The sequence below is a fragment of the Crotalus tigris genome, unplaced genomic scaffold, assembly GCF_016545835.1.
Source record: "Crotalus tigris isolate CLP2741 ecotype Arizona unplaced genomic scaffold, ASM1654583v1 scf7180000020245.1906669, whole genome shotgun sequence".
NCBI classification, from domain to species: domain Eukaryota; kingdom Metazoa; phylum Chordata; class Lepidosauria; order Squamata; family Viperidae; genus Crotalus; species Crotalus tigris.
Genome location: NW_024097926.1, coordinates 955,402 through 983,364, shown reverse-complemented (window position 1 = coordinate 983,364; position 27,963 = coordinate 955,402). Strand labels below are relative to the sequence as shown.

At 39.1% G+C, this 27,963-nt stretch overlaps 2 protein-coding genes across 6 annotated transcripts in view; one reads left to right on the top strand and one right to left on the bottom strand.

The window, feature by feature from the left end:
- Nucleotides 1-10,546, bottom strand: part of CUNH11orf80 (chromosome unknown C11orf80 homolog) — an 18,873-nt gene extending 8,327 nt beyond the window's left edge. Inside the window, exons 1-8 of the mRNA XM_039366194.1 lie at nt 10,015-10,546; nt 9,757-9,810; nt 8,279-8,379; nt 7,500-7,583; nt 6,964-7,019; nt 3,944-4,015; nt 793-1,012; nt 108-267 (exon numbers count right to left, since the gene is read on the bottom strand). Of these exons, the coding sequence (XP_039222128.1) occupies nt 108-267; nt 793-1,012; nt 3,944-4,015; nt 6,964-7,019; nt 7,500-7,583; nt 8,279-8,379; nt 9,757-9,810; nt 10,015-10,213 (946 nt within the window). The 5' untranslated portion in view covers nt 10,214-10,546. The remainder of the gene's footprint in view (nt 1-107; nt 268-792; nt 1,013-3,943; nt 4,016-6,963; nt 7,020-7,499; nt 7,584-8,278; nt 8,380-9,756; nt 9,811-10,014) is intronic.
- LOC120318530 (acylphosphatase-2-like) lies at nt 203-27,963 on the top strand. 5 transcript variants are annotated; one of them, XM_039366248.1, is made up of 7 exons: nt 225-340; nt 4,785-4,902; nt 17,137-17,200; nt 19,857-20,062; nt 21,828-21,844; nt 23,327-23,436; nt 27,358-27,963. In XM_039366248.1, exons 4-7 carry the CDS (start codon nt 20,008-20,010, stop codon nt 27,470-27,472), a joined length of 297 nt encoding a protein of 98 aa, XP_039222182.1. In that variant the 5' UTR covers nt 225-340; nt 4,785-4,902; nt 17,137-17,200; nt 19,857-20,007; the 3' UTR covers nt 27,473-27,963. The 5 variants fall into 5 exon arrangements, with proteins under 5 accessions (XP_039222183.1, XP_039222181.1, XP_039222180.1 ...); XM_039366249.1 differs by lacking the exon at nt 4,785-4,902 and having other exon boundaries at nt 203-328; nt 17,137-17,381; XM_039366247.1 differs by lacking the exon at nt 4,785-4,902 and having other exon boundaries at nt 203-340.

Here is a 27,963-nt window from a genome sequence, read left to right as displayed (position 1 = left end):
TGCTCCCGAGATTGTTCCCGGAAGAACTGCAGATGTAGTTCATTCTTAAATAGCTTTCCCACGTTCAGACTGGATGACTGAAAACTAGTGCCAAATCTGGGTGTTACCTGTTTTGCAAGATGCAGCCGGATTTAGTGTGGCTTGGTAGGCATATTTGCCCCATGATGCTAAGCGGGAAGGATCTTCAAAGAAAGAATACGAGATTTCCTCGGCAGAAAACAGTACGGGCAGCCCAGCTGGATCGTAAAGAAATATATATATTGATGGCTAAGGAAAATTTCCTCTGAAAAGCCAATGAATGATGGACAGAAACTGACTGCTGAGTTTGGTATAAAAAATTGTGAGCATATTGTTTTATAAAACTATATATATATATGTTTTCTGAGGTTTTCACGGGTGTTTGTATGTAGGTCTGGTTATTTGGGTTTTCTCCCGCGTAAAATTGGAAGTGTCTTGGCGACGTTTCGACGAAGTCTCATTCGTCATCTTCAGGCTGCTGTTTTTGGCTTCGTGCTCCTAGAAGCACGAAGCCGAAAACACCAGCCTGAAGATGAGGAATGAGACTTCGTCGAAACGTCGCCAAGACACTTCCAATTTTACGCGGGAGAAAACCCAAATAACCAAAGACCTATATGTATATATATATATAGTTATACGTAGTTTTATATGTATAACTATAGTTATATATAGATATAACTATAAGCTATAATTAATGAAAAGAAGAACCGGGGAGACCAGATATTTGCAAACCCAGACCACCTGCAGGTTAAAGCTTCCCTGGACTCTCTTTTATTGATCACTGATCAGAGCAAAGGATACAGAGGCAGCAAATATCTTTGCAGGCTGGTTAGGGAAAGATTTCTGGCAGGGACACAGGGACACCGCAGGTAGGAGACTCAAGGTACCTGTGAAACCTCTGTCCACTAATTCATCTGGGATGAACAGACTGACTCGTTCACCAGTCACAAGGTGAATGTTATCACACGATGGGATTACAGCCTTGCATTCTGATCTGTGAGGGAGGGAAAGGGGGGGGGGAAGGAAGGAAGGAAGTTAGGAAGGAAGGAAGGAAGGAAGAAGATGGAATGTGAAAGAAAGAAAGAAAGAAAGAAAGAAAGAAAGAAAGAAAGAAAGAAAGAAAGAAAGAAAGAAGGAAGTGGGGTTGATTGGTGATGGAAAACAGAAGGAAATAAATAGTAAATTAATAGCAGATTAATCACAGACTAGATCACCCTTTTGCAATCTAACCCTGTTTGCCCATCATATTTGAAGAGTGACTAATTGAGAGATGAAGTTAAGTCAACTTTCAATTTACATTAAAAAAATCAACCTGTTAACAGTCGCAAACCCTTCATAGATAAATGTGGATTAATTCCTGTGTAGAACAAATTCAGTTATCAGAACAATTTTTTAAAAAATCTTTATTGTATGTTAGTAGAATACAATTAGCGGAATTCCTAGGAGATGAAAGATTATAAAGGAGAATTGGAAGAAAAAGAAAGCATTACATAGCAAGGAAAGGCAGTCACTTTTTTATGTCAATGCATTAATGGCTCAGAACTATTCTGCAGTATGGTGGCATAGAATCTAGAATAGAATAGAGCTGGAAGGGACTTTGGAGGTCTTCTAGTCCAGCCCCCTGCTCAAGCAGGAGAACCTATACCTAGAAATATCAGTATTTTAAAATTACACGTATTTAAGCATCTCATCTTTCTGTTAAAATGCACAGCATGGTTTACAACATCATGAAAACGTAATTTTCAAGGATAAAATTGTGCAAGTATCAAACTTTTTTCTTAAAAAAGCAGCAAATGAAAAGCCAATATAGAATGTTTCCCACCCCCAAGTAAGGTATAAGTCTCAATTCCATAGATTCCAAAGGACAACGCCCTTCGCCAAGTATCAAAATATGAAGAAAAAAGTTTGTGCAAGCAAAGTTCAAGATCCTTTGCTTATCTATGCCAAAGGCAGGGCGCCTCTAGAGCTGACTTGCTTATTTCGATTTATAGCCAGTCTTTGCACCCACATGGCATGCAAGTTCTTAATTAACAGACTAGACACATGATATATAAAAATACAACTATGCAGGCTCCACAGCACAACAAAACTGCTTGAGCAGGGGGTTGAACTGAAAGGTCTTCAAAGTCCTTGTTATTCTGTTACTCTGTTATTCTGTATTCTGTAAAACAAATGTATACACATTCCAAAAATGATGCTAGATTGGTCTTGCAATGTGTTATTTCCCATAGATACGCTTAAACAGAAATAGAACATTGAATAACGGAGTTGGAAGGGACTCTGGGGGTCTTCTGCTCCAAGCTCAACTCAAGCGGGACACCATTTCTGACAAGTTGCTATCCGGTCTCAAATGTGTGGCATATTAAACAGAGAAACAAACGGCGTATTAAATATAGATATATTTTTAGAAATAATGGTGATCGGGCTTTAGGTGTGGATGATGGAATTTAAACAAGGTCATGGGAATCTGCAGTGCAAGTAAGAGGACACGTGTGAGGATGAACTCCGTGTCTCTCCTCATTTTGTTGTTGTTAGTTGCGAAGTCGTGTCCGACCCATCGCGACCCCATGGACAACATTCCTCCAGGTCTTCCTGTCCTCTACCATCTTCTGGAGTCCATTTAAGTTCACACCTACTGCTTCAGTGACTCCATCCAGCCATCTCATTCTCTGTCGTCCCCTTCTTCTATTGCCCTCCATCTTTCCCAGCATTAGGCCCTTCTCCAATGAGTCCTTCCTTCTCATTAGGTGGCCAAAGTATTTGAGTTTCAACTTCAGGATCTGTCCTTCTAAAGAGCAGCCGGGGTTGATCTCCTTTAGGATTGACCGGTTGGATCGCCTTGCAGTCCAGGGGACTCACAGGAGTCTTCTCCAGCACCAGCGTTCAAAGGCCTCCATTCTTTGGCGCTCAGCCTTTCTTATGGTCCAACTTTCACAGCCATACATTGCAACTGGGAAAACCATGGCCTTGACTATACGCACTTTTGTTGGCAGGGTGATGTCTCTGCTTTTTAGTATGCTGTCTAGAAGCTTGTTACAAAAACCAGGCCACCAACCTTTTGCTTCCACATCCAACAGGGGGCAATGCTGTTTAGGAAACTCTTTTTAAGCATCCTCTTTCAAATCATGGCAACCCCTATTTCTGCAGCTACAGGTAGACTTACGGCTACAATTCATCCCAAGATGTCTGTTGCTAAGCGAGACGGTGGTTAAATGAGTTTTACCCCATTTTACCACCTTTCTCACCACAGCTGTTCACTGAATCGCTGAAGTTTTTAAGTTAGTTATGCGCTTGTTAAGCAAATCCAGTTTCCCCGTTGACTCGGCTTGTTAGAAGGTCGCAAAAGGGGATCACCTGACCCCAGGAGACACTGCAACCGTCATAAGTACATGTCAGTTGCCAAGCGTCTGAATTTTGATCACGTGACTGCAATGGTCATTAAGTGTGAAAGATGGCCATGACACTTTTTTCAGTGCCGTTGTAACTTCAAGCAGTCACTAAAGGAATGGTTGTAAGTCAAGGTCTACTTGTAGATGGGGTTGGATGCAGCCAGCTACTGAGTCCCTGGAAAAGGCGCCGATTGTCCCAGGGATAAGATATTGTAATTTATTTGTCTACACACAGTAACTAGGAATTGGCCTCCAACCAATGGCAAACTAATTAATCTGGCTGGTTTAGGATGCATAAACCCAACTTATCCTTATTAACGACTAACAAATTTCAAACTAATTAGACATGCTCAAACTAGAATCGTCTACATCTTGACAATAAATAAATAAATTCCCCCCCCCCCTCCAGCTAGTCAGATCCCAGGAACAAATGCTGGGCACCATTTCCACAATCTGGTTTTAAGGATGACCTTGTATTTATAACTACTCCATCAATCAGCCTCTGGAGGAGAAATTCTTTCCCCCAAACCGCTTACCTCATAAAATGTCTCCCATCAGTAAGTAACGTGGTTCCATCTGGCAAACATGTGCTGACTTTCCCTTCTGGGCTGAAGCACAGAAGGTGGAGATGTTGCAAAGTCACTGCATTTATCATAATTATAAATGAGAACACCCATTAAACCACAAGGAACAGCCTTTATGTTGTCCCCTTGAATTCACTGCGCTTCCAGTTGCTGTTGCAATCAAAGCTTTACATATCACAAGACATCGTGCAGGTTTGTGTGGATGCTGACTTAATGCTTGGGTAAATCTGCCCAGTTGTGTCTTATGTAACAAACCATGGTCAAACAAGCCATGGATTCGTTCAAGGTGCGGTCCAGGCAAAAGGAACTATTGAAAACATGCCCAAAGCATAAGCTCTATGTCAGTGGTTCTCAACCTTTCTAATGCCGCGACCCCATAATACAGTTCCCCATGTTGTGGTGACCCCCAACCACTTATACATCACTGGGTGCCAGGGGCGTGGCCAAAGAAAAGGGGAAAAAAAATGCCGGACTGCGTTGTTTGGCGACCCCCGTGAAATGGTCGTTCGACCCCAAATGGGGTCCCGACCCACAGGTTGAGAACCACTGCTCTATGTGGTTTTAGAGAAGCATAGTGACTTAAAGATAATCCTTGACTTACAATCACAATTTTGAACATGTGACCGTGGGGATGCTACAGGGGTCCTAAGTGTGAAAAACACTCATAGATCACTTTTTTCAATGCCAACGTGTCTTTGAATGGTCCCTAAACAAATGTTGTAAGTCGAGAACTACTTGTATCTGTAAAATCCAAGATTGTTGCACTTAAACCCATGCGCCTTTTAATCTATAGATGTAAAATGGCCACTGCATTGGCCTTGGATGGTACTTCAAATGATTTATCTTGGAGGTAAATGCCCACCACAAATATTGCGAGGCCAGGTGGTTCCGTGCCAGATATTCTCTTTCAGGTGATGCACTTCCTGTTTCTTCTTCTTAATTATGCATTAAGTAGCCGTGCTAATGCTAGCAGATGTTTAATGACTAAAATCTCTGTCAGTTTCCCAGAAGGAGTACAAGGTTACCATCGGTTCACCCGCCAGACAGAGATCATCTTAATAAGTGGCTGGGCTTTAAAACTGCAAAACTGAGTTCTAAGTAATGCTGGGCAAGACTTTGAATGAGTCTTTAACAACTCATTTGTTACAATTTGGGAGCAGGAGTGAGCTGGAAAAGGGAAAAATCTTTTACTCCTGGAACTGAAAGGGAGAGCAAAAGTCTTAGTTAGCAGGGGGACTAATTTACCTTTACGGGGAACAGGTTATATGGCAGTCCTCAGTTTACAACCATTCGTTCAGCAACTAATCAACATGAAGACGACACTGGAAAAAGTGAATTAGGACTGGTCCTCACTTGATATCTATCCACAGTATCTATCTATCTATCTATCTATCTATCTATCTATCTATCTATCTATCTATCTATCTATCTATCACTATTTATCTATCTGTCTGACTGTTTGTCTGTCTGTCTATCTTTAATCTATCCACTTATAACTATCTGTCTATCTATCTAGCTATAACTATCATCTACCTATCTCTCTATCTATCTATTTATAATCTATCCACCTATAACTATCTATCTATCTATCTATCTATCTATCTATCTATCTATCTATCTATCTATCTATCTATCTATCTATCTATCTATCTACCTACCTACCTACCTACCTACCTACCTACCTACCTACCTACAACTATCATCTACCTATCTCTCTATTTATAATCTATCCACCTATAACTATCTTATCTATCTATCTATCTATCTATCTATCTATCTATCTATCTATCTATCTACCTACCTACCTACCTACCTACCTACCTATCATCTGTCTATCTATCTATCTATCTATCTATCTATCTATCTATCTATCTATCTATCTATAATCTATCCACCTATAACTATCTCTCTCTATCTCTCTCTCTCTTTATAATCTATCCACCTATTACTATCATATCTATCTATCTATCTATCTATCTATCTATCTATCTATCTATCTATTATCTATCTATCTATCTATCTATCTATCTATCTATCTATCTATCTATCTATCGCTTACCTATCAAATTTATTGGCCACCCATTTTACCATTAAAAATACATCTACATTAAAACCTGGATAAATTAAAACCAGAGATTAACATCCAGGGCACATGGGGAGGGTGGGGGTGGAATAGGGGAGAGTGGGATCTGTTGTTACTCAATCAGCCACTTCCACTATACTGTTCCCCAGGGGGCCCCCACACCAATTTAAGTCCTTACAAAAGGCTAGGAAGGTTGCAACTTTCTCAGCCAGCTTCAGACCAGCAAAGTCAGTTCTGACCACAATTGAGGCCAGGATTTCCGTCATTAAGCAAGACGGTTGTTCAAGGTGTAGCAAGCACCCAATTTTATGACCATTTTTGTCCCAAAGCTGACACCAAGAGAAAAAACTTGGAAGAAATAAAGGGGTGTACTCCTCCCCATTTCCCCCCCCCAAAACAAACCTCATGATTAAGGATGTTCCAGAACCACAGAATGTATAAGTATACTGTGTAGCTGGAAAGAAAAATAGATAGATGGATATGAATCATTTGTTCTATTTAGTCTCATAGCTCCAGTCAGAATCTGGCTTACTAGAGTTTCCAGACAGAACATTTTTTTGCAAAGGTCCTTTAAAAAAAAAGACATAGGTTTTATTTTCCTATAAGTCCCCCTTCTTAAATCATATAATGATGATATTGTATTTAATAATAGTCAAGGTTTACCATGAAGAGAAAATGTTTTAAGGGACTGCCAAAATTACAGAGGAGAGATACATTTCATTTCTCTTTCCCCAAACCTGGAATTAAATTCCTTCTGTTACTCTTGTTTTAAGCCGTGTTTAATGATTGTCTTTTCATATCGAGTCTTTGAACAATATATATATTTATTTATATGATTTAATTGTATTACTCTACAGCTGCCAGTATAACTTTGTAGATGTTTACTTACCTATATGTCTCAGCGGAGATGTTGCCGTTAACTTTTACACAGTAATGAAACTTGATCTATAAAAACAGAGGAGCAGAAAATCAACAACTCACGAAATAAGAAATATAGGAAGTGATCTTAATAGGGAATCAGTCTTCATATTGGTACACTTTGTAGATAGGTAGTCCTCGGTATCCCAAAATGCACTCCCAGATCCAAGTTACACTCTGAAAGTATTAGCAAAACTGTGGTTTAGTGGGATGTGACGCTAACCAGCATATGTTGCATCAAATCCCACAGATGTAGTCATCCATCATGACCACTAGAGTTTGATAAGATTTGCCCACTTTACTAAATAAAATTATTTAAAAATAGCAGAGACAGGTTGAGGCTGGATCTGGTAACCAAGTCGCTTCAGAGATAAAGACACAGAATTTTCTCTTCCTATGCAGCTTCTTAAAACCCTTGGCAGATTTTAAGCTGGAAAGTAATCATTTGGTCCCGAGGAAACCTGGAACGTGATATTTAGCAAATCACACTGCAGGGGAATCGCTTACTGTGGTGTGCATGAGGCTGGTCCTATGGATGAACTGTTTCAATGTGGCACTGTCCTCCTTGAGGACTTCAGATTTCTCATACAGCTGAAAAGTCCAAAGAGAGAGAAAGTTAATGTGTCCTTTTCAAAACCTTTAACTGAAGTTTTAGTGCGTCCCTTCAGTCATTCAAACGTTTCCATTGATTTCTTACCCATCTCCTCAGCATGGCCACCAAATCCAAAGCTTTAACGTGAACACCAAGGTAAAGGAAAATATATTTTGTAATGCGGTGACCAGTTTTGGTCACCCCATGAACAAAAAAGATGTTGAGATTTTGGAAAAAGTGCAGAGAAGAGCAACTAGGATGATCAAAGGCCTGGGGACTCAAACATATGAAGAACGGTTGCAGGATTTGGGTTAGACACCTTGACAATTTTAAGGCATGTGGACTTCAAGTCCCAGAATTCCACAGCCAGCAATTGTCAAGGTTGAGAAACACTGGGTTAGAGAAAAGAAGGACATGATAACAACATTCCAGTATTTGAGGGGCTGCCACAAAGAAGAGGCAGTCAAGCTATTCTCCAAAGCACCCAAAGGCAGGACAAGAAGCAACGGATGGAAGCTAATCAAGGAGAGAAGCAACCTGGAATTAAGGAGAAATTTCCTGACAGAACAATCAACAGGCTTGCCTTCAGGAGTTGTAGGTGCTTCATCACTTTAAGAAAAAACTGGAGAGCCACCTGTCTGAAATGGCATAGGGTCTCCTGCTTGAGCAAGGGGCTGGACTAGTATAGGCTAACCTGAAAGGAAAGTTGAAAAGGCATGGTATGCAGAGATTCATGAGGACACCCTCTTCCATGCAGGACGCCACTCTGGCAGAAAGGCAATAAGCCTTGTACTTCTGTGGAAGGAAAAATTGAGTGTCGTGAGACAAACACTGCAAGACATATACAGAATTCCTGCTCTCCAAAGAACAGGCATGAATACTTAAGATTCCCTTCTATCGGTTGATACAAGAAAGCAAGCTGCAGCAAAGCGATTATATCAGCCTTTTAATATACAAGTAGTCCTCGACTTACAATGATTTATTTGGTGAATGTTTGAAGTTACAATGGCACCAAAAAAGTGGTCCTTGCGCTTAGGACCATCACAGTATCCTCATGATCATGTGATGAAGATGTGGGCACTTGGCAACTGGCATATACTTATTTCCCAGCTGGCCTCTGACAAGCAAGGAGAAGCTGGATTCGCTTAATGACCATGTGATTCACTTAAAAACTGCAATGATTTGCTTAACAACGTGGCAGTGAAGGTCATAAAATCGGCTGCAACCCACTTTAACAACCACCCTGCTTAGCAACAGCAGTTCTAGGCTAGATTGGTCTGATCCACCAAAATCACTTTTAAAATCTCAAATAATATTAATTATTTGAGCTAATTATGGTTCTAAGTCCAGGAGTATCTGTATACATGCAAACACACACATATACACACACTTTTTGTTTAACTGTATTAGCTGCCCAACTCAAAAACGTTAATCAAAAGATATTAATTAGCCAAGATGTAATGTGGCATTTTCCAGTTGATATTCTGAAAAATGCCTGTAGAGGAAAAAAATCATGAAATGGTTGTATGAATAAATCAGAAGGAAACTGGGAACACTGTTTCTGGCTAACAAATTTTATGACAAAGCATAAGCTTTCATGAAGTGAGCTGCAGCTCATAAAAGCTTAGGCCTTTTATTAAAATTTGTTGAAAAGGACTATCAGACTCCTCCTGATTTGGGATTAATGTTGACTAACCTGCCTCTCCTCCTACAATGTCAACAATGTCCATTCAGGTATCTCAGAACCCATCTATTCCTGTTCCTATATTGCACAGCTTGTATTGTATTGTATTATTACACAGCTCTTTTCAAAAAAAGTATGTAAGTTAAAAAAAAACACAAAACAGAAATTAATGAGGTCTCCATCTTCTTGCTTTAAAAGTTTATCAATTTCTTTAATGTAGCAGAGCTCTTATTCTGATTCTTGAGGGCAACTTCATTATGAGGAAACCACTCAAAGGCAATAGAATCTCCTCAGGATGACTCAAGAAATATTCAGAAGTTGGGCAAATTCATATGTCTATTAAATCCATAATAAGATTTGTTTTGTTTTGGGAAAACCAGGTCAAAATGTATTAGTGGCTAAGTGCTGTGAGAACTGAATGTTGGGCTGGATTAGCTCTGATCCACCAAAAGTACTCCTTAAATCTCAAATAATGTTAAAATATTTACCTTTGAATGTTAGGTCATTCAAGATTTTGTGGCACAAATCACCTTTTGCAGCAACTGCATGGAACAAATCAAAGAACCACTGTTATTAATTTTGTTTAAATCTGTGGGGAGGCTACAATTGAGCTGTATTATTTGTGCTCAACACGTTGCAGGAACATAAACTTATACCTGAAGTTTATTTATTGGGGATTGCATGTTGATTTTTAGTTTCCTGAAAAATAACTGCTCTGAAAGAAATATAAATCTGACTATGCTCACTAATTGCAGCACAGTGGGACTGGTTCACACGCTGGGGAAAATCTTGAACGTCCAAAGAAATAACGATTGTTCCTTCGAGCATGGAAGATCTTTCCAACTGTTTCCCCTTTTTACCCTGAAGTTGAATGATCAGAAATTCTAAAATCTGAAATGAAAGAAAGGGCTTGGTAAAATAGCAGACAAAATTTGTAAGCATCATATTCTGGCTTGAGAAACAACAGTGTTCCTTATGTCTTCATTTGAACCTCAAATCTGAAAGTACAATGGTCCCTGAAAATGGGAGGCCAAGTGGACTGGTGATGCTAAAAATTGAACAATAAATGAAGGCATCAGTTTTGCTGGTGTTTGGCTACCCTTGCCTGTGGGCATTTTTTAATGTTCCAATCTTAGATCAGCTCTACGATTTTGGATTTCTTTAACCATTTTTTCCTTATATCATATTGATTCCATTTTGTGTAGTATGCTAGCCAACTAGCAGATTTCTAACTAATTTCCCAAATATGCCTTCCTTCTAAAAGATGTGAAAAAACGTTTTTTGTTATTGCTTAGCTGTTTTTTAAATTCAGTCTGTCTCCATCCAGCTCCTTATTCTTACAGAATTATTACTGGGGGTGGGGGGGGTGTTATTTGGTTGGCTTGCTTCCTTAAAACCATTGAATTATAAGGTGCTCTTAATCATGTTGGAAAATGGAAAGTAGCGAACAAGGGAAGCGAACCCTATAGAATAAGTGTTGCATAAACAACAGGAAATAAAGAATGCTTGAGAAAAACTTTGGCAAAACTCACAGGAAGTAAAATGTGAATTGAAATAGCTCCTTGCAATCCTAGCAACACTATTTTCTGTTTCACAAAAAAGTTGCTTCAAGTAGGAAATTATCATAATGCCTAAATTCATTGTCATTCCATGTTTTGATTTCTTTTTAACAGGGATGAAAGGATGCAATGGATGCATCGTTAAATTTATTTTAATACAAGATGGAAACAACCTGGATAAGTCTTGGAGAAATTCAGTCAGAAGTACTTTGTCACATTTTGCTTCATGGAATTATTCCTTGACTTACAACCGTTCGTTTAGCGCAGTGGTTCTCAACCTATGGGTGGGGTCGAACGACCATTTCACGGGGGTCACCAAACAACGCAGTCCGCCATTTTTTTCCCCCTTTTTCTTAGCTGTGCTACTCCCTTTTATTCTATTGGCTTTTGAAAGCCAATGGAATAGACTCCCTTGAATAGAGTCTAATTCTATTGGCTTTCAAAAGCCAATAGGAATTGTCCAGGTTGTCTCTGCCCTGCTGAGCCTGCCAAAAGTCCCATTCTGCAAATGGTGCTGCACCAGTTGAGTAGTCCTCGACTTACGACTGGTTGAGTAGTCCTTGACTTATGACCGGTTGGGGGTCGCGGCATTAAAAAGGTTGAGAACCACTGGTTTAGCACCTGTTCAACATTAGGATGGCACTGATAAAAGTGACTTTTGACTATCCTCACAGTGGCCCTCTAGTCACATTATCAAAATTTATGTATGTATTTATGATGGTTACAACATTCCAGGGCCACATGATCACCATTTTTAACATTCACAGCTGACTTCTGATAAGCAAAGTCAATGGGAGAAGCAGGATTCGTTTTATGGCCAAATAAAAAGTGGTGATTTGCTTAATAACCATAGCAAAAGAGATCATAAAGTCAGACCCAATTCATTGAACCACCATCTCGCTTAGCAACTGAAAGTCTAGTGCCAATTGTAGTCATAAAACTAACTGTAGTTAAGAAGCTATAGACCAGTGGTTCTCAACCTTTCTAATGCCGTGACCCCATAATACAGTTCCCCATGTTGTGGTGGTGACCCCCAAGTGGGTGTGGCCATCAATAAGAGAGAGTAGGACAGCTAGGGAAAAGGGAAAAAAATGGCGGACAGTGTGGTTTGGCGACCCCCGTGAAATGGTCGTTCGACCCCAAATGGGGTCCCAACCCACAGGTTGAGAACCACTGCTATAGACAATCATAGGTGATTGCTTGACCGAAGAGACAAATCAAGTGACGATGACAGGAAGCTTCAGGACTATGAAACAATGGGATAAATCAGGGGTTACCGAAGAGATCCTAAAAGAAGGCACATTTCCCATTTCTTTTTTTAAAAAAAATAATTGGTACTGTGGCACATGGACGGATTTAATTTCCTCCCGTTGAAAGTCTACCTCCAGCAGCTGTTAGCCACGTTCAGTAGGAAAGCACGGAGTTGTGTGCTGACATCAATAAGGATAAATAATGCATTACACTAATGTATGTGGTAATTGTTAAAATTAAGAAAGATACAGCTGTACAGCTGGTCTGGAATCCATGCCCTCAATATCTCTTATTATTCCTGACTATGATTCAGAATGGCTAAGGCTAATGAGAGGTGTAGCTCCAGAGCAGTGGTTCTCCACCTGTGGGTCGGGACCCCATTTGGGGTCGAACGACCATTTCACGGGGGTGGCCAAACAACGCAGTCCGCCATTTTTTCCCCCCTTTTCCTTAGCTGTGCTACTCCCTTTTATTCTATTGGCTTTTGAAAGCCAATAGAATAGACTCTCTTGAATAGAGTCTAATTCTATTGGCTTTCAAAAGCCAATAGGAATTGTCCAGGCTGTCTCTGCCCTGCTGAGCCCGCCAAAAGTCCCATTCTGCAAACGGTGCTGCACCAGTTGAGTAGTCCTCGACTTACGACCGGTTGAGTAGTCCTCGACTTACGACCGGTTGGGGGGTCGCGGCATTAAAAAGGTTGAGAACCACTGCTCCAGAGTATGAAGAGAATGTTTTGGTCTTCAATCTTTGTTATGTTTAAAGGCGTCAATCTCATATCAATACTTTTTACCTCTATTTTATCTGTGAATACTTTTTAAACTAAGTTAGGGCATTGACTTACTAATTCCAGTGCTGTATTTGGAGGGCTGCGATTCTTGGTTACTTGAGAATTTATGTTAGTTTATTCTCAGCAAAAGGGAACAGGGATCTCAGTCTTTCCTGCTAGCTATAAGCTTCCTTGCCTTATTAAAAAAATCTGTTTTTTTTTTCTTCCTTAAGAGGGAGGAATGAGTCTTGTGATATTCAGTGAGGCATCCCCAGACTTGTTTTCTAGTCACTTTTAAGATGAATGAAGAGGTCAAGATCTAGGATAGGCTGTTCCACTGTTAAAATAAGATGTATAGCACCAAGAACTCTATCTTTACATTATCCAGATGTTTTGAGAGATGTGGAACTGGTTTGGATGCACAGGGGAAAATAAACACTTTGTTCCAGACTGCCTGACATGACCAAAGAAGGATAGCCAGTCACAGCTTGCAAACTGCGTATCTGGTTTCCCAATGTCTAAACAGGAGAAATTCTGTACAACCCAGAAGCTATTATCTTCTGTTTGCCTTTTGATCATATAATTAATCAAGAGAAGTAAGGTTGTTCTTAATGTGCTTATGCTGGCCATCTGGTTAGACAAGGTGATGGCTTTTTTAAGGAAGAGAAGAATCTACCTCTGGCAAAAATATTTACAACGGGTCAGAATTGGTTACTTAAAGCGGATTACCACTGGGGCTGCTTCATATTGTTATTGTTATTACTGGTCCATCATACTGTACCGACCACTCCAGGGCTGAATTGAAAACAAAAGGGCTATATTCATCTTGTTTGATCTAATAAGGCACCAGGCTAGAAAGCAGGAGACAGTGAGTTCAAATTCTGCCGTAGCTATAAAAACCGGCTGGGTGACTTTGGACGATCACTCTCTTTCTCGGCCGGGTTCATCTTACAAAATTGTTGTTGTGGGGAAAATAAGAAGAGAAAGGTGTGTTGGATGTGTTCTCCACCTTGAGTTATTTGTAAAAATAATAAAGGCGGGAACAAATTATATGCACGCTAATTTATATTGCTGATTAGTATTAGTCCTTGACTTATGAACACAGTTGGGACAGGAATGTCCATTACTGGAGGATAAGGCTGTTACGTGAGTTATCATGTGACCATACCCAATTTAACAACTTTTTTTTTTTGCTGCAGTGGTTAAACGAATCCAGCTTCTCCTATTGACTTTGCTTGTTAGAAGTTAGCTGAGAAGGTTATAAATGGGATGCTGGAACAGTTGTAAATACCAGTACATACCAGTTACCAAATGCCCAAATCGTAATTATATGAATGTGGGGATACTGCTCAGTGTGAGAACCAGTCGTAAGTCCTTTTTTCAGCGCTCTTGTAACTTCGAAGTCACTAAAGAAATAATCATAAGTTGAGATCAATAAGCCATTGACAAACTTTGCTATAAATAATAAGTGCAATGCACAACAAGCAGACTTTGTAACTAAGTAGGACAAATAAGAAGGAAAAGAAAGCAGAATGGCTGTGTTCATTAACAATTCTGTACCCCAAGAGACAAATTATATTTTTACTTAATTGATGGTTTGCAAATACACAGTCTATGATTCCACAACATTCTAAACCACAAATTATGCATCCTCATTATCGTTGCCCAACCCAGCCCACATGTACTTGTGAAATTACACAATGGCCAATGATTCTTTGAAAAATCTAGACTGGATCCAGCACCAAACTGGACCACATAACTGCCACCATGAATTTTAAATCAATAGAAGTGATATTGGATTGTGATCCATCTGGATTATTTATAGAATACCTGGTATTATTTTTTTAAATAAATTTTTGTTAGGAGAAGCATTGGCCTACTTCAAATGCTACCGAAGAGATACTTGGCTTAATATCTAGGTTAGCTAGCTGAAATTCAAACAAGAACCTTGGTTCACGAACTCTTGCTTAAAACAAGTCAAGTTTCCAAAGTGAAAGGGCAAAGTGTGATGTTCAGTCTGAGGTTCGTTAACAGGTCTACAAGCATACGTATGAGTATTATGTATCTATGTACATGTTTATATAAATGTTGATGTGTGGATGTTGGTATATATATTCATGTGCATCTATCTATACATGTATGCCTACACATGAATGTAATATACACAAGTATGTATATATTACATGTATGTGGTATGTGATAAACATATATATGGATACATGTATGCAGGGTTTTTTTCTCATAGAACATCTAGAACGGAGTTCCGGCACCTTTTTTGGATGGAACCTTGTAGGGTAGGCAAGGCGGGTTGTATGATGTGTGTGAGTTCCAGCATTTTTTTTTTTACAAAAAAAAAAGCACTGCATGTGTGCACATGTGTGTGGGGGGAGTGTCTATATATGTATGTGTGTGCATATATGTGAGTGCATGTGTCTATATCTATGTGAATATATATCTATATGAATATATATCTATGTGAATGTGTGTGTATATATATATATATATATATATATATATATATATATATCTGATCTATATATCTATATGTCCATGACTATACCTATATGTGACTATATCTATATCTATATGTGACTATATCTATATGTCTATATCTATATAGCCATATGTCTATATCTATATAGCCATATGTGGTATAGATGTGTTTGTCAGTGTATCTAAAAACAGGTATGTGTCACTAATATTTCTGTGCGTGTGCGTGTGCGTGTGCGTGCGTGTGAGAGAGAGATACGCGCGCGCCCCCCACAGGCGCGCCCCCCCCCAAGCGCGCACCATCTGGACGGCCGAGCCCGCTTCCCCCTTCATGGCTAGGCTTGCTTTTCTCGCCCAGCTTCGCCTCAGGGTGCGCGCGCACCTGCGCCCTCCCCTTCTCCGCCTTTCCTCCCCTAGCTCCCCTCACCCTGCGCGCGCCCCCGCCTTCCCGCCAAATCTCGCATCGCTTCCCTCAGGCGGCGTCTTCTAGCTCCTTTTCTTTGAGCTCCATTTTTTTTCCCTTCCTTTTCCCCCTCCTCCCCATTCCCCAAGGGTAAATAATAGCAAATATAATCATGGAATTACCAGGAATGGTTGCATCCAGACCCATTGTATTTATTACTTTTTTTAAAAAAAATATTGTTATTCCTATGTGCCTTTCTGAAGCTGCCCCGTTTCTGGAGGGCTCAAGTGGAGCGGAAATTAGCTTAAAGAAACCCTTGAAATAGACCCCACCAGACAGCAGAGAATGGCTATCCTGAGGAAGGAGGCATAAAATTAAAATAGAATAGAGGGAAGGGGAGTGGAATGGAACAGAATAGAATAGAGAATGAAATATAGAGTAGAATAGAATAAAATATAGAATATAGAGTATAGAATAAGAATAGAATATGATAGAGTAAAATAGAGAAATAGACTAGAATATAGGGTAAAATAGAATAGAATTGAATAAAATATAGAATGGAATATGGAATAGAATGGAATGAAAGAATGGAATCAAAATGGAATAGAATAGAATATAGAGTAAAATATAGAATGGAATATAGAATAGAATAGTAAAATAGAATAAATATAGAATAGAATATAGAGTAAAATATAGAATACAAATAGAGAAGTACGATATAGAGTAAACTAGAGAAATAGACTAGAATATAGGGTAAAATATAGAATAGAATTGAGTAAAATATAGAATGGAATATGGAATAGAATAGGAATAAAGAATAGGATGGAATGGAAGAATGGAATCAGAATAGAATGGAATGGAATAGAATAGAATAGCATTACAGAATAGAATAGAATAGAATAGAATAGAATAGAATAGAATACCAGCCAAGTGTGATTAGACACACAAGGAATTTATCTCTGGTGCAGTTATTAAGTTTATTGGCTGTCTATCTTACCACAGGGCAAGATCCCTCCCTGGGGGAGCCCATAGCACCATCAGAACCCAGGACCCTCCAGGCTCACCTAAAGGGGGGCAGAAGAGGGGCCATTTCAGTCTTGGGGAGGAAAGAGTGCCCAAGGGCAGAGGCCACAACTGAGAAGGCTCATTCCTGGCTCCAGTCAGGTGGCCCTGCTTGATTGAGAGGACCTGAAATGCCACAGGACACAGACCATGACCCTCAAATTACCAGGCCATGGGCCCTGGAGGGCTTTATAGCAAGCAGCAACTTCTATTGCACCCCAAATTAAACAAATCACTGCTGTTGTTAACTTTACCTATAGGGGATTGCATGTTTGTTTATATTTCATATTTCTTAACTGCCCATCTCTTTTCACTCCCTTATGTTATACAAATACAGGTACGCTCGACCGACAACTACAATTGGGACCAGAATTTCCATTTCGAAGCAAGGCGCTTCTTAAGTGAGTCATGCCCCAATTTACAGCCTTTTATGTCATGGTTCCTAATTGAATCACTGCAGTTATTAAGTGGATCAACGGTTGTTAAGCAAAATTCGGCTTTCCCTATTGATTTCACTTGTCAGAAGCTATCTGGGAAGGTTGCAAAAGGTGGATTACATGACTCCAGGATGCTGCAATTTTGGTAAGTATATGGCGGTTGCCAGCTGCCTGAATTTTGATCATGTGACCATGGGGATGCTGCAGCGGTCATAAGTGCGAGGACCAGTTGTCAGTCACTTTTTTTCAGGGCCATTGTGACTGAAAGGTCACTAAAATGGTTGTAAGTCAAGGACTACCTTTAAAACTTACTGTGGTTTTATAATGGTAGTTAAGATTTTTCAAACTCTGTTCAAACTTGACTATGTATGCAAAATAATTTGATGATACCTAACTGCCGGGTTTGCAAGAAATTATATGTTTAGTGCAGCCTGAGCTGTGTGGGTAATGTCTAAAATTTGCAGGATTGCATATCAATGCTGTGGGAATTCAGGAAAGGATAGTCTTGAATTGTAATATAACTGCTTAGATCTGATGACACGATATCTTGGGTTGATTTTGTTAATTGCATGACTCAGGAGAGTTGGAAATTCAAAGGAACAGAAAAACACAAGTAGGTACTAAGAAAAAGTTGATCCATAAATCCAAAATTGGAACATAAGTAGCTGTCTTCTAAATTAGTGCAATATTATCTACTTTAGTAGAATATTTTTCAATTATCTGTAGCAGAGAGAGATTGTGTTTATCCATCAGACTAAGCCATATTTTGCTTGTCCATGGTTTGCTGAAGAAGCCATGGTTTCTTGGGTTACAAACATCAAAGGCTAAGTTCACACACTCAAGGAAAACAAAAGCAAAGCAACATGTTATATAATTTGCCCTCACTATGAACTGCTAGACTGTGATTTGATGCTGGGTTTTGAATGGAAACCAGGACTAAACCCTGCCAATTGCAATTTGTAACAAATTAAGCATACACTGGGAGAGGATTCAATAAACGACGCAGAGATTTATTTTGCTCATTCTGATGCTGTTCATTTAGTATTATGTTTAAAGAAAGAAAACAATTCAGTACATAAAACATACAAAATGTGAGAGGGAAACCAGAACAAATTCCTAGCAGCTGGACTAATAATTTCCTTTAAGAAAAAAAGACTTTTCACATTCTAATAGCCTTATAATTTGTTTTGATTCATTTGAAATTAAAATGCAGCTAAAAATGCTTTTTGAAACTTGTCCATATAGATCAGGGGTGTCAAACTGCCGGCCCACGGGCCGGGTGCATCATAGCAAAACCACGCTCACTCCATTGCCAGCAATGGGAAAAAAGTCGCGATACGTTATGACATCACATGATGTTGCAAGTTTGACACCCCTGATATAGATTGTCCTGGTCTTATGTTTAGCGACCATTCTAAGTTACAATAGCACTGAAAAAAATTACGTAGCAAAGGGCCTCACACTTATGACTGTCACAGCATCTGCATAAATTCATGAACAAATTTGGGTGCTTGGCAACCAGTATGTATTTACAACAGTTGCAACATCCTGAGGTCATATGATCAACACTTCCAACCAGTCAGATTGTGCTGTTTGCAGTACTAGTGTTATTGACCTTACGGTTGTACTTATTTTTACTTTTAAAAATTCTCCATACCATCCAAGAAAGAAAGCTATGATGAATTAAAAAATTGTGCCATATTTATTTATTAAATATACATTTATATAGCTACTCATCTCACATAGTGACTCTAATGTCCCCATTTAAAGATTTTAGTGATATAATTGACCATAAGATTTCTTAAAATTTTAGGTCAGCAGACTATTACTTGAGTGGTATAAATCTCATGAGAAATGTACCTGGAGTATCAGAGCAATAGAATTATTAAAACATGGCCTAAAATGTTTGAATAGAGAAAAAAGAGACACACATGGAATAGGAGGAAATACATCTTATTTCAAACTCTTAGGAACACATCCTGAATCTCTCTTTAATCTGACATTTTGAATTGGCAGTTCTTAGTGCGAGGCCCACGCATGTTCATGGGGGCTGAGATTGGCACAGTTCTTTAACAAATGCGTGCACATTTTGTTTTTGGGCTGTATACCATGTAACTAAAAGGATGTCTGCAACTATTTATCCTTTATCAATTCTTATGCTTATGGAAAATAGGAAGATGGAGAGGAAGGGCTATAAAATAACCTTGCTGGCAGGAGAATTTTTTTTTTTAAAACTCATTTTGTTGTCCTTGTATAACATGTTAGACATATAATTGTCCTTTCCCAGCCTATAGGTGTAGGAACCAATTGCTACAATATAAGACGAGAGCAAGTTTCCTTCCAGTTATAAATCTGAATTAGCTTTTTGCTCTCTCCCTACAAAAGTTCCTTCCTGTGCAGCTATTATGGGGGTGGGTTTGGGAAGAGGAAATTGCCTTGCCTTGCCCCCCTCTAGCATTGATACAGACTGATAATCATCCTCCAGGGTTTTTGCCAGGAGGTTCCCCAGCCCTGCTTAGAAACATTGGAAATGTCTTTCCTGCATACAAAGTAGATGATTTAGCACAGAGTTAACTATGACTGAATAACAAAACACATTTCTTTGTGTTCTTTATTCCAGGTGGGCCACACATTGCTTTCCATCCTACTGCTGAATTTAGTAACACCGGGCTGGTCAAACTGCAGTGTAAAGCAGATCAGATAGCACACATACATACCCTTCTCAGTCTCTTTGGAAGCTGCTGTCAGCTCCTCGTGACTTGGTCTGGACCATGGCTTCTTCCGAGCTCTGGGCAATCGACTATGAAATTTATGGGGAAGTCCAAGGTGAGTCTAGATTTTATTTCCTCCCTTTGTCTTATTCTTGCACTACTTGCTAAGGATTTTTGTATACTGATACTGTTGCTTGGCTTTCCAGCGGATTGCTCTGCAAATAGTACAGTCCTTGAAATAAGATGCCTGCAGTCTGCTTGTCCAACTGCAGAATCTTGCTTCAGTTCTAATTTGCAGTAAGATAGTCTGGAATAGCTTGAAAAGCTATCCGCAAAGACTCTAAAGAACTTACTAATTTAAGACGGTACACAAGGGGAATGTATGAAGAAGTTAATTGGGAGCATTAACTGAATTTAGTAATGAATCTACATATCATCGAGCAGAGAATGAGAGGCTGTTTCTCTGCAGTACTGAGATGTGGGCCATTTCAGGGAGGGAGGCTGAGCATCTTTGATTCAACCTCTTTTAAATTGAACATACACAGCCCCACATAATCTATTTTAAAAATAACATGATGTGTGACATTCAAGGAGGCATATAGCTTCAGCTGCCATTCTCCAGAAATGAGGAATCAAAAGAGGACAGAACTCTTCTGAGACTTATGCTGTATTGTGGGGTTGGATTCTTTCTTTGGGGGGGGGGGGGGGAGCAATACTTAGGAATTAGAATCTGTGATGCTTAGCTTTTGAGGGATTTCTACCTGCCTCTTAAAGTTCAGATAAGGGATTGTTTTCACAATTCTATACCCAGAGTCACTTCATGATTGAGGCAGCATAAAAGCTGATAAAAATATAGATAAATAAGTAACATAATAGGCCAGTAAAAGCTGTTATTTGCAATTCCTGGCTATTTGTTGGCTTATGGAAATGCCACAGAATGTTCAGTACTATTCTAAAAATTCAACATTTTATTTATTCAATTTCTGTTATTCTAACTGTCTATAATAGAGCATTGATTAAGAATATAATTTCTATGATGGCAATGAAGGGGAAAAGATAAAAGTATTTCACAGGAGGCACAGGAGATCAAAAGTACTGTTTGTAGAAAAGAAATTAGAAAGCAAGATCTTTTGGAGGGCTGAAGACCACAGTTATGTTGAGTTGAATTCTAGATTATTTATCCACAATATTAAAAGAAAGCAGCACACAGCCTGCTTTACCTCTTCTATGAGCAGGCAAACAAATCAGGTAGGGATGGTTTAATAAGATGTTTAGCCTAGATTAGGGCTTATTATATCTAAACAAACCAGGGCTGTAAATGAGTTAACTCTACAGTGCTGGATCCTGAAAGATTGGAAAGCAAGAATTTCTTTCTTCTGTCATACATGAACCTATGATGGAGTAAAAAAAAAAAATAAGGTTCTATTCACATAAGCACATTCATAATTTCAAGAAATATTAATCAATAATTGATTGCAGACAAATGATTGGCAAGCCCTTTAAAGAAGGCTGTAATTCAGTTGGATCAGTTGTGGCTGTGTCATCTTAAGATGGTGTTGTCTTAAGACAGTCTTTGTACCCTCAAGATGTGCTATAACCTCCATTGATCCCATATTTTTGAGAGGTTGTGATGGGCCATCTGGACAGCAATGGAGAATGCTTGGATTCCTCGCTTTAAACATTTTAATTACCAACCACTGGGCTATCTTGTAAATGATTTTATTGGTGCTTTAATTTTCTGTTGTGGGACACTCCAGTTTATAATCACTACTGGAAGAGCCCAATGGCTCACTTATGACACTTAATTTAGAAATACAGTAGATACTGGTTTACTAATGTGTGGCTATAATGATATCTACTGTATCTCTTCTCTCTTTTAGGTGTCTTCTTTAGAAAGGTAAGTTGTATCTTTTCTAATATACTACTAGATAACTCATGACCCATTGGGTCAACACTTCAGAGATTTTTCCTTACTAGATTCTTACAGCCTTCAAAAATGGCAGAACTTCTAATGTATTGGAAAAGTTCTTAGAAATTCAGGGAGATATCCAGAGAGGTCCCTGCCCTGAATGTAGTCCATGCAGTACAGGGGTGTCAAAATGCCAGCCTGCAGTCTGGTTGCATCATGCGGAGGCCGCGCCCACCCCAGCTCCAGCAATGTGAAAAAAGTCGCAATACGTCATGACATGCCACGTGACGAGTTTGACATCTCTGGTATAGTACAATCAAAACATGAGGAGTTGACCACAAGACATGTTTTATGATATTTTTTATATTATGTCATAAAATGCTTTGTGGTAATGTTTATGTTATAAAATGTTTTATAAAATTTGCCAAATTTCTATTTCATGGGAATTTTGGGTGCCAGATTTTGGATGCATTCTGTAAGTTAGCCCATTTGAGGTATCTTGGTTCAAAAATTGCGCCCCTACGATATACCGTTTTGCCCAATTAAAGGTTACACACAGACAAACAGGAGAGCTTTAGATGCATATCATGGCAAAATGAGGGAAGTTGTGTTTTTGTTTTAACTTTAACTGGGTTTTCTAAGAGCTGTAAATATCATACCATGTACCATATGGAGATTTTTAAGAAGAGATGTTCTGCTTGAGCAGGGGGCTGAACTAGAAGACCTCCAAGGTCCCTTCCAGCTTCTATTTCTATATAAAGAAAACCATTATTGTTCAAGTATAATCCTTGAACTGTACTCCTGGATATTAGACCAGGAATGGAATCATGGGAGCAGTAGCAGAGAAGTTGCTCATATCAGCTATTAACAGAGATTGGGGACTGGAAGCAAGATTGGGATGAAAGGAACAAGGCAGGCTGATAATGTAACAGTAAGCCATTATTCAGATAACACTGAATAATCTCAGCACAAGTCTGGGACATTTGCATATATCTTGGCATCAACTGGGTGCTTATCTGGGTCTTAAAAATATCTGCTGGAAAATAAAAAAAAAGTGTTATTGCAGCTTGAAATTCGTCAGTTTTGTCATAATCTTGAAAACCCCAAGAATCGCTAAATCTGAGCAAGCTGATATCTCCATATGAATTCTGTACCTTAGGGCTTAGAAGAAGTAGGCAGTATTTGGATAAAATATAGCAAAGTTCCAAGATGAAAATCAGGCTATTTTTGCTAAGCTGCATTTTTTCAGTTCCTTCATTCCCTTAATACTGGGAAACAGTCATCTCTGCTTAGACATAACTGATTGAACTTTGATATAACCTTGACGCCAGTTTTTCTCAATAAAGGTACTTCACATACTTAGCTAGAGTCATCAAATGGAGAGATACCAAGCAATGTATACGGTACAGTGTACATAATTTTAGAACATCTTTCTGATGATGATCTCTGTTTATTTTCTCCTCCTATTAGTACACGGAAGAGCAAGGGAGAAAACTAGGACTGGTTGGCTGGGTGAAGAATACAGCCCATGGGACTGTGACTGGACAGGTGCAGGGGACAAAGGAGAAAGTGGAAATTATGTAAGTAAGGAAACCTGGCTGCTCCAGTTGGAACAAGTGGGTGATAGTACCTGACCATAAAAAATAAAGACGTAGATCAGTGTTTCTCAACCTTGACAATTTTAAGGTATGTGACTTCAACTCCCAGAATTCCACAGCCAGCAATGCTGGCTATGGAATTCTGGGAGTTGAAGTCCACATGCCTTAAAATTGTCAAGGTTGAGAAACACTGACGTAGATGGTATGGAGATAGGGAAAAGGACATCACATGACTCCTGAATTACCAGTGCTGAAGGCCAATTTTGGAATTGGAGTGTTCTTTGAAATCCAGTACTGTACAAGTTGTCAGGAGTGAAGTTGGAATTGTTTGTTTGTTTTTTTCCTTGCACTTGCTGGCCAATACCTTTGATGATGAAGATGTTCCACCACAGGCCTTAATTGTTGACTTTCTGAGCTAGTACTAGCCAGGTTACTGCTAATCAAACAGCTAAGCAACTATTTCTGCAGCCATCCACAGGGTGCTGAATACAATGTAAAGTTACTTATGTTCCTCTCTTGATCAGAATATGTTTTATTTTTATTTAAAAAATTAAAATCTATAAGTTAAGGTGTGAGGCTAGTGTACTAACCCTTCTTGTTCTTTTTCCTAAAAGAAAAAGTTTAGAAACCCCATTCTGATTAGGTTCCACATTAAGCTTCATCAGTGGATTCACTGACTATATGATTCATGTAGAAGATGACCAAGTTGAGCCTGAGAGAAGGGTCAAACACATCATCAGTCTTGATTCCCGTCAGGCCCCAAAGAGATCTAAGTCTAGTCCACCTTGAATTCTGTTGACTCTTGTCTACTGCCAAGTTGCTTTGACCGTTAGTAGTTCAGATTCTTGTAGAGAGCGTTAGCATAAAATAAACCTGTATATTCATCTGAACTGCCCTGACTCTTGATTTCCTGTGCTTGACAATTCATTTAACAACTGCAGTGCTTCACTTAATAACTGTGGCAGAAAAATGTAAAATTGGGTGCAATTCACTTGAACAACCCCCTTGCTTAACAATAGAAATTCTGGTTTCGATTGTGGTCGTAAGTCAAGGACTACCTATAATAGAAATGAGAGCCTATTATAACAATTTTCACAATTGTGATCTGAAGATAGCCCCTATCAGCCTATTATAGGAGTCTTTCCCTTCCATCCACCCTCCATTGAGAATGCCTATGTAGGGTACCTCTCCAGACTCTGCCTCCAGAGGGAATTGACACCCTTAAATCTAGGACTTGGGTCAGCTTGCAATTAAAGAACTGGTCCAGAAGGAGATGAAGAAAATTGCTTTATGAAGTTTTGAGCCATAGCAGAGGTGATTCTGTATGGGGGTGGAAGGAAAGCAAGAGCAAGTGAGCGAAAGCAGGTCTGGTTTTAGGGTGACCCGCAAGCGTTGGGTTGTGTTGGTGTAACAACTTCTGCAATAGTGCTTTGTCACCTTTAGAAAGATGACAGCCAGAGGTAATTACTATAGCAACCAGATCTTCTATCACCTTGAAGAGGGGGGGGGAGGGAGGGAAGGAGAGAGAGAGAGAGAGAGAGAGAGAGAGAGAGAGAGAGAACATGAACAAAAAATAATAATCTGGGACAGTTGCCATAGCAACCTGCCTCTACATATTGTCTACCTTCATCTCTCAGGGGGAGGGGGAAATTGGGGCCATTTCCATAGCAACCACACTACTCCATCCCTGGCTTTGAGGAAGCAGGGATAAATAGGAAGGAGATAATCCACAGCAACACTATTCCTCAAGGCACATTCTTCTTCTCCACCTACCCCTTTTCTCCTCCCAGGTCAGTGCAGGATAAGAAAGCAAAAGTGTAAAACCATCCATGTGGCTCTCACCATTCTTTTGCAATTAAGAATTGGGTGGGAATAAATAGGCAGCCTTTTACTTTTTGAAATGGAATACCAGCTGGGCAAATGTATTGTGTGTGGGCAATGTGCAGAAAGTTGTTTTCTTATGTTACATGGAAAAACTCATTCATAGGTTCTTTATATAACATGATCCTTAGAACTTTTCTTTAGATTTCACAGGCGTGGACTGCTTTTATATTTTTTTGTTTAAAAATCAAACAGCTATATCCATTTCAGTTTTGGTTGCAGTCACATACACCCAGGTATTGGGCATGGTCTTCCAACTGATCACTGTGTTTGCCTTTCCCTCTGCTGCCAAATTGCAAATGTAAATTACTGTAAAATACATGGTGACTGTATTTAATTTGATTTTAATTAAATGTAAATTAGATCACATTTAGATTGTGTTTTGCCCCTTTAATGCCTAGAACGCAGCATGGCGTGAAAGGTGGGATTTGCATAAAATCCTAAAATGTTAAAAGCATAATTGCTGTGCCCACTCAAAGAATAAACCGCATTCTAGCTTAGTATGATGATCTCATTCATGTAAGCCAATAGCTGGGTTCCTACAATATTAAATTATGCAATTCAATTTTATCCTGGTCTAGCATGTTGTACGAACAAAGCAAAAAAGTAACCTTTTGCCGGGAAAATAATCTAAAAACTAGCAATGTTACAATGATGAAAGGGTTTTGTGATAAGATACTACACTTGATCTTAGTCAAAGGGCTCAAATTTTTTTGTGTGGAATATAGTTTATAAGACAATTAATCTATTAGTCCATGAAAATTGATAACAGAGTATTTACTTATTCTGTAAGGTTACAAGATACTGGTTTTGCTTCCACAAATTCAGAACTCTTCGGGAAGTTATTTTAAATTGAATAAGCCTGTTTTTTTTCCTGTTTAAATGATTACATTTAGAGCTAAAGATAGCATATCTGTTTTCTTTTGTTCTCAAAATGAAATTATAGAGACAAAGTAATCAGGTGACAAAGGAGTAAGTGACTCGATGTCATTCAGTTGATTTAATGGCTCAGATTTATTTATTTGATTAATTTAAAAGACTTGTATGATTACCCATCTTAAAAAACTCTGGATGGCTCACAATATAGGTTTGAACTAGAGTCTACTTAGTTTTATTCTACCAAATATATATACATATTTGGCTCAGGTTATAAAATGACTATAGATAGTCCTCTGGAGTAGTCTTTGTATTTATAAGCATGGCAGTGTCCCTGCAGTCACATGATCAAAGTTTCTGCCCTTGACAACTGATAAGCAATGCTTTCATGTATTTATGACAGTTGAAGTATCTTGGAGTCATGCAATCCCCATTTGCAACTTTCCCAGCTGTCTTACAAGCAAAGTCAGTGGAGGAAACTGGATTCATTTAATGACTTCAGAAAAAAGGTCATAACTCTCTTAACTGCATCTGTTACTGATAGAAGTTATAGTCCCAATGGTGGTTATAAATTGAGAACTACCTGTATATTTCAGGCATCAATTCTACCACTATATGTTCCAAAATCATCCAAAGATATTAGAAAAAAGATTTAATATAAGTTTAATCCCTCCAATTCTCCTTTAAGATGGGGGTAATGTACACATTTGAACTCAAAGGAGGAGGGCTTATATTCAGGGTGCAATGTTAAAAGAGTCTCTATAAAAGCCTATATGAGATCCCTTGTTTTTCCAATTACGTGGGAATTTATCCCATTACAATTATTTAAATCTTCACGAGTGAAAGCCTATTTAAATCTTCTCCCCACCTTTTTTTCCCCTTCTGCAACATTATTTACTGCAAGTTAATTGGAACCATTTGTTCTGCTGGTAACTTTTGGCAGTGTACTTCCCTCCTTTCAATGATTCATGGTGAATCTGTATTAAAATGTCTAATAAAAATGGGCCTTGCCTTCCAACAAATGTGCACATTGCACCTGACAGCTTTTTTTGGGGGGGGTCTGTAAATAGCTACATTCCTGCTCTGGGTAAAACAGGAGAAGAAGGGACTTGCGCTGTTAATTTTTGCTTCTTCTTCCCCGCCCAGGAAGAATTGGTTACGTAGCGTCGGAAGCCCCATGTCTCGCATTGATCAGGCCGTGTTCTCAAATGAGAGGCAGATCGCAGCTCTGGAGTTCCAGTCCTTCACCACCAAGTATTAAAGGCAGTTGGCTGGTCCAGATGGGATATGGTTACGTCTAACTACTACGAGGGTTTTTCTACTCAGAAGGAAGTATCACCTTCCCTCTCAACAAGGATGTGTTGTTACTGCTTCTACTGACAGAGTGTGTTTTAGACCTATGGCACTTCCAGGACTCTTGATTCTTCTAGGCTGCTAGTGAACTGGAAAGCACTTGCTGCCCTTAAACATCTGATAAAACAACATATCCACTGTTCTTCCCCCCCTTTTCTTATAGTTTGTACTATACTAGTTTGTACCTTACTAGTTTGTAAGGAAAAGAACTAGAGGTAGAAGGAAATGTGTTCTCTTGAATCTTTTGTTTCCCAATATGTTCATGGGCAGTTGTCTTTTAAGCAGACATATAAAGAAAAGTTTCCTACTTCCTTCCTGGAAGCATTCTGCTTCTTCTTAACAACAATCCCCAATCCCAGCAAAGACTATTGGCTCATTAAAGATGATCTTTGAAGGAAA

Coding starts and splice junctions, on each gene's coding strand:
- LOC120318530 (XM_039366249.1), top strand. CDS start 20,008: ATGGCTTCTTCCGAGCTCTGGGCAATCGACTATGAAATTTATGGGGAA. Junction 23,437..27,357: donor AAGGAGAAAGTGGAAATTAT/GTAAGTAAGGAA, acceptor TTCCCCGCCCAG/GAAGAATTGGTTACGTAGCG.